The sequence below is a fragment of the Condylostylus longicornis genome, unplaced genomic scaffold (assembly GCF_029603195.1).
Source record: "Condylostylus longicornis isolate FDR11 unplaced genomic scaffold, ASM2960319v2 ptg000075l, whole genome shotgun sequence".
Lineage (NCBI taxonomy): Eukaryota > Metazoa > Arthropoda > Insecta > Diptera > Dolichopodidae > Condylostylus > Condylostylus longicornis.
Window position 1 is genome coordinate 3310870 of NW_026578043.1, and position 6294 is coordinate 3317163.

Consider the following 6294-nt stretch of genomic DNA (forward strand, 5'->3'; position numbering starts at 1 on the left):
TAACTTTTGAACATACTTAAAAACAGAACTTTTTAATACTTATGCTTTTCGCAATTACTAACAATATAATAACGAAAACTTTTACAATTTCTTATAACATGTTTTTAGTTCATTTTACATCTTTTTTCTTTTGACTTTCCATGATAAAAAGACACAAAAAATAATTACTTGAATGTAAGAAGTATTTATGAAACTATATAATTATTTTCATATTGTAACAATACGTTCGTGACACTAGTAATATTAATATGATTATTATTATAAAGCGTATTTTAAAGCAAAAACTTTTTAAACGATTTTAACGTACATATATTATATATAATAGATTTTTAAAATTAAAAAAATTCTAAATTTAAAATGAATATATAGAAAATTAAATAAATTAAATCGCATAGTAATGAAAGTATTTTCTTAATTCGTGTAAAAATATGCTGGATTAACAAAAACTCGTGACGAAAAAAACAAATAAGAAAATCTCAATCATAAAAAAAATATCTTTCTTTTAACAAAGTTAATATAATTACACAATAAAATATTTCATTTAACTTGAAAAAATTGAACAAAAAAGAATCCTTTTTTATCAAATGTTACAAGTTTTACAAGTCTTTTTCTTCATTTTGCATCGATGCAGCTATTTCAGCAAATTTCGTTACATAATCAACACTCGATTCACTAATTACTGACAGGTTTGAGGAAATGTTTGATCTATCGATACTAGTTATATCTCGTCCATTATTAATTTCATCTAAATGTCCTAATAGACTACTTAAAGAATAATCATTGATATTTTCTTCCAGCCATTTTGAAGAATCTGAACTATTAACTTCACGTAATAATGATGCCGGACTCATTGGGGGAATACTGATAAAATTTTGCACATCATTTGTATTTTCTTCTAAGTATTTCGGAGTGTGTATTGGAGATGGTAATGTTAACTCCATTATTGGGGATAGATCAGGCATACTACCGATCGACAAATTAGTGTCACCTTTAATGAGCTTATCTTCGTTATCGCAGATTTGTGTTATTTTAAAATCTTTTAAATCATTTTCATTATCATTGCTATCAAATTTATTTCTTGTAGTTTCATCTATTTTGTCTTTAGATTGTTGCAAAGGTGATGTAAGTTTATTTGTAACATTTGAATGATCTGGAGGTATTTGTAAAATTTTCGTTGGAAACGAATTATGTATATTCTCACATTTTTCTGTATTTTTGTTTTGTGTAACCTGAGAAAACTTTTCCCCAACACAATTTGATTCAGGCAGTGGTTTTATATTTTTTTGTTTTAAACCTTCTTCAACTGTGTTCATTTTGAGGATATCATATCTTGGGCTTACTCCTGGTTGTACAGGTAAAACTCTCTGAACAAACAAATGCTGAGATTTTAATACACTTCCACCCCGAACCATTTTTGATTGCTTAGACCTATATGCATCTATTGAAAATACTGATTTTCGATATGGCACCAATGGTTGCCGAAAAACTGAATTTGATTTTGTTTCATTGTTACTAATCATATTGTTTTTATTTAAAACACTACGGTTAACAAGTTCATTTTCCAATCTAACTTTAGAAAATTTATCACAAGTATGACCACAATAACATGATTTTTTTTTCATTCTTTCACTAAGGTTAGCTATTACTAATAGTTGTTTTAATTTATCACTTAAACCACTTGAATGAATTTTATTTATTGCTTTTAATTGCTGCTCGTGTTCCTCTGGAGTATTATTGGCAAACGATGCACCATTATATGACACTATTCCAGTACTAAATATAGTCTCATCTGATTGATGATTCACAATAGTGGTAGAACTATTTGCGTTAGGTTTATTATCAAAATTTTCATTAGTCCAATAGTATTCAAAAATTAGTTTGGAATCGCTTCCAAATACAATATATAAATCACCTAAAATTATCATTTATTTTAAAAATATTGTTTTGTTTCTTGTTAACTAAAACCAATTTGTTTTTTTTTTTTTTTGACTTACCCACTGTTATGTCATTTGCATTTGAAATGGTCCAGCCTTTTCGAACTCTTCGAATTATTTCTTCGTTAACCAACGGTCGTACATTACTCATATCCTTTTTCGAAATACTACTATCTTTCTTTTTTGATTTCTTAATTTTATTACTGCTTTGAGAATTGTTGTGATGAGTTGGGTTATTATTGTTGCTATTACTACTATTTACACTATTATTATTATTACTATTAAAGTTGCTGTCATTGGTAGGAACAGTAAGGGAACAGTTCATATTGTGGCTTACTGCGTTTAATGATGATGTCAATGATAAAGTTTTATCAATATTATTTACAGAAGTTGATAGATTTTCATGAGAGTTTGTCAATAGTGTTGATGTATGGCATTCTATATCACTATTACTATCTTGGCGTGAAAATTTAACATCACTGTCATCATTACTATCGCATAAAAGTTCGCCAAAATCTTCCTGCAAATTATTTTCTTCCAATTCGTCACCAGAACTTATGGGTTTTAATTCATCTTTTACAGAGGTATTTAGGTTTTGAAGATTAATATTGGTTTCAGTTTTAACATCGGTTTTTATATGAGTCATATTTTGTTTTTGAATTGTGTTTTCCGCTACGTTTATGTTTAATTCATTTTGTTTTAACTTTTTCATTTCAGGACTCCTCTTTTCACAATTACTTTCACTACGGTGACGCTTCAAATGACTTTTTTCATTACAAAGAATTTCACCTCGAACTTTGGCGCCGATCCGTTCTTCGTATGAATTAAGACAAACATTAAAACTACTCAAAACTTCAGTAATACTCAATAATGGACGATGAATTACTGCTTCCGCCGTTGGCCTTAAACATATGAAAGGTTCACTAATATTAAGGTTTAAACAGTTTGAATCGTTTATTGATAAAAAATTGGTGTCTATATTATGTGTAGGTGCTTTGTTAGCAAATATATTTGGTAAATTAATTGATTGCTGTTGAAGTTTTGTTGCTTCAATAAGTAATTTTGTTTCCTTCGTGCGCCACTTATTTTGAAAAGTCTTTATGATATTAATCAATTTTTTCTGGAGAGGTACGCTTGTTCTTACTAAAGGATTTTGAGCCACACCCTGAACTTGTAAAAAAGAGGACATAGTTGCTGGTCGTAGTTGAACTTCAACTTTCGGTGGTAATTTGATATCCTCTAACCAATCTTCCAACTGATTCAATCTTCTTAAAGCTTTGCAGGAGGGTGTTTTAATTCGAATATTTTTACCTTTACTTCGTGCTATAGCATACCCTTTATATACTAAATCTTTTATCTTCATATAATTTTTTTCAGAGACGAACTGCAGTTTTCGTCTCATTTCCCCATAATTTATTAAGGCATATAATTCTTGAACTGGCTTTTTAACATCTGAAAATAGATTGACTATATAAAGTTAGAAAAAGAATAAGAAACTCAAGAAATTACCGTCTGAAAATTTTATATATTTTGATAGTTTGTGAAAAGTTTGATAATATAGAGTTCGTATTTGTTCTTTTGTTTTAAAGCATTGATCAGTTGGACATTTTCTCTTTAATTTCATATTTATGTAGTTTGTAATAGCTTCAAAATCTTTTCCAAATTCGTTGATTGCGTCAAAAAAAAAATTGCGTTCTAGGTTACTCCAAACCACTTTATTCGGTTTGGTTTGCGAAGGCGTCTTCTGCAAAGTTTTTTCTTCTTTCGCCTTAGTTTCACGCTCCGTTAAAGGAGGAGTTGTTGGCCTAGCTGAATTTTCTTTCATTTTTTGTATAACACGCGCTGATGTCCTTACACCATGACAACTATCCATTATGACTGATCCCAAAAGTTCAGAAACCGATTCACCATTTTCCAATTTTATTTTATTTTCCATCATTGCTTTTAATTTATTGGCGGCAATATTAAACTGAGGACTTCTTCCTTGCATAGTAGAAATTGGTAAAGTTGTAGAAACAGTACCTCCAGAGGATTGAACTTCATCCTGACAGGAACTGGAATTTGATTCTTGCTTGATATTACCCGCCAATGAACTTGATGACGACGTTATAATTGCATCCATTATGGTGGATATACATATATTTATATTGCAATTATTAAGCTACCAATAGCTTAAGAAAGCTAAAAGAACAAGATTTTGATGTATTGTATAACAATTATTTGATTTAGTACGTGAAAAATTAGCCATTTGTTATTTTATATTAAAAAATCTAAAGCAATTTCACCAGCTCTTAATAATAAAATTCACAAAATGGCGACATTTTTTTCGCAATTTATTTTGTACGAAAACACTATAAATTTTTAATTTTTATCACATCTTCAATAGAAATTAAATTTCTTACCACAGTTAAGCTTAAACAGTACATTTATCATATTTAAAAATAGTAAACCGCTTATAAAATTACAAATTTAAAATTATCAAAATAAATATTTCACTTTTTTGTTTTGATATTTGTAAGTTGTTTCGTTAAATGTCATTAATCTTTTGAAGAGTTTGGCTGCAAAAAAAAACATAAATAAACTCTAGTCTGCAATTCTGTAAATAGGAAAAGTTTTCCACAACGGTATAAATGGAAGCGTTTAAAAGTTTTATTGATTTCCAATTGAAATTTAATTTTTATTTTAACGTCTGTCATTAATTAATTATAATTAGTGGAAAGCAGTTAGGCATTTTAAATAAAATAATAATAATGTATTTACATTTTATACTTATTATTATATACGAAGCTGTTACTAAGAAGCTTTTGGAGGAGCTCAACATCTTAAAAGCTGAAAATCTACACTTAAAATCTGCGCTGAATGCGAGTATAAACAACTGTGATAAGAATAAAAATAAAGATTCCTGCTCAAGTGACGAAGACCTCACTGGATTTGAAACTGACTCCAACCTAAAATGGGCTGCTCATTCAAGAAGAAGGAATAAGAAGAGAAAGGCTAACTCTTCTCCAGAAATCAGTAGCGAATTACCAAAACCTGACAACTCAAAAAAAGTAGAAACTTCGAAGAATAAGAGTGACGATCCCACAACGACTACAAATAGCAAAAGGCTTGAAGACAAAACTAACTCAGTGGCTCAGGATACGGCTCTTGATTATAAATCTAGAGAAAGGAAACCTCCACCTATAAATATTATTGGAATTGACGACTATAAAAAAATAAAAAATCTGCTAGTTAACACCACAAATAAATATAAAATCAAGCCATTAAACAACGAAGTCTGGAAAATTAACGCTGAGGCCCCTAATGATTATAGAACCTTGGTCAACAAGCTTGAAGAGACTGGTTATCAGTGGTTCACATATGAGAACAAAAATGATAGACCAATAAGGGTTATGGCTAGGGGACTCCACTGGTCATGTGATCGTATGGAAATCATTGATGAGCTACTTAGACAAAACTTCAGAATTGAAGATGCAGTTAACATTATCAAAAAAGAAAATCAAACCAAAGAAAATGGTGAAAAGGTCACCCATGTTAAAAAGTTTCCCTTGTTTATGTTAACATTCAACAAAAATGAGAGTATAGAGAAGATATATAAAATCGGATCTATTCTGGGCATTACTGTGAGAATTGAACCAATAAGGAAGAATACAAATTCTACTCCACAATGTAAACGATGCCAGGCCTACGACCACACACAAAAATACTGCAAAAAGACTCCTAGATGCGTTAGCTGTGGGAAAGAACATGACTCTGCTTCTTGCACCCTAAGTAGAAACTTACCTCCAACGTGTGCTAACTGCGGTGGAAATCACCCAGCGAATTACCGTGGCTGCGAAGTAGCGAAGGAATTCCAAAAGCGTAGAAATAGAGCTGTTGCTATCAAAAAAAGATCACAAAACAATAACCCAGAAAGTCAGAAAACTCTTCGTTTGGAGCACGTAGACCTACAAAAATTCGACATAAATGAGGTGTCCAGTGGTAGTCACATCAATGGAACAACGAAAACTTTTGCTCAAGTTGCCAAAGAAAATTTGAAGTCAAAAACTCCAGCGAAGATAACTTTAGAATTAATATATAATAAACTGCAGCAGCATGAAATATTAGAAAAAAGCTTATGCCAGCGACTAGATAAAATAGAAAATAAAATTAACATGATGCATTATAATAAATGACCCATACATTAAGAATAGCGGCATGGAATGCAAACGGATTACTTAATCATGTCCATGAGCTAGAGGTTTTCCTACATAACGAGGAAATAGACATTGGTCTAATTTCTGAAACACATTTCACTGACGAATCATATTTAAAAATACGAGGATATGAGTCTTATTCTGCTACCCATCCCGAAAACAAA

At 30.3% G+C, this 6294-nt stretch overlaps 1 protein-coding gene across 1 annotated transcript; it reads right to left on the reverse strand.

Moving 5' to 3' along the window:
• Positions 1-257: 257 nt before the first annotated feature.
• Positions 258-4467, reverse strand: LOC129612549 (protein cramped-like). Its single transcript, XM_055526210.1, has 4 exons — positions 4337-4467; positions 3444-4115; positions 1995-3386; positions 258-1912 (listed from the first exon to the last, which is right to left on the reverse strand). Exons 2-4 carry the CDS (start codon positions 4054-4056, stop codon positions 597-599), a joined length of 3321 nt encoding a protein of 1106 aa, XP_055382185.1. The 5' UTR covers positions 4057-4115; positions 4337-4467; the 3' UTR covers positions 258-596.
• Positions 4468-6294: the final 1827 nt, after the last annotated feature.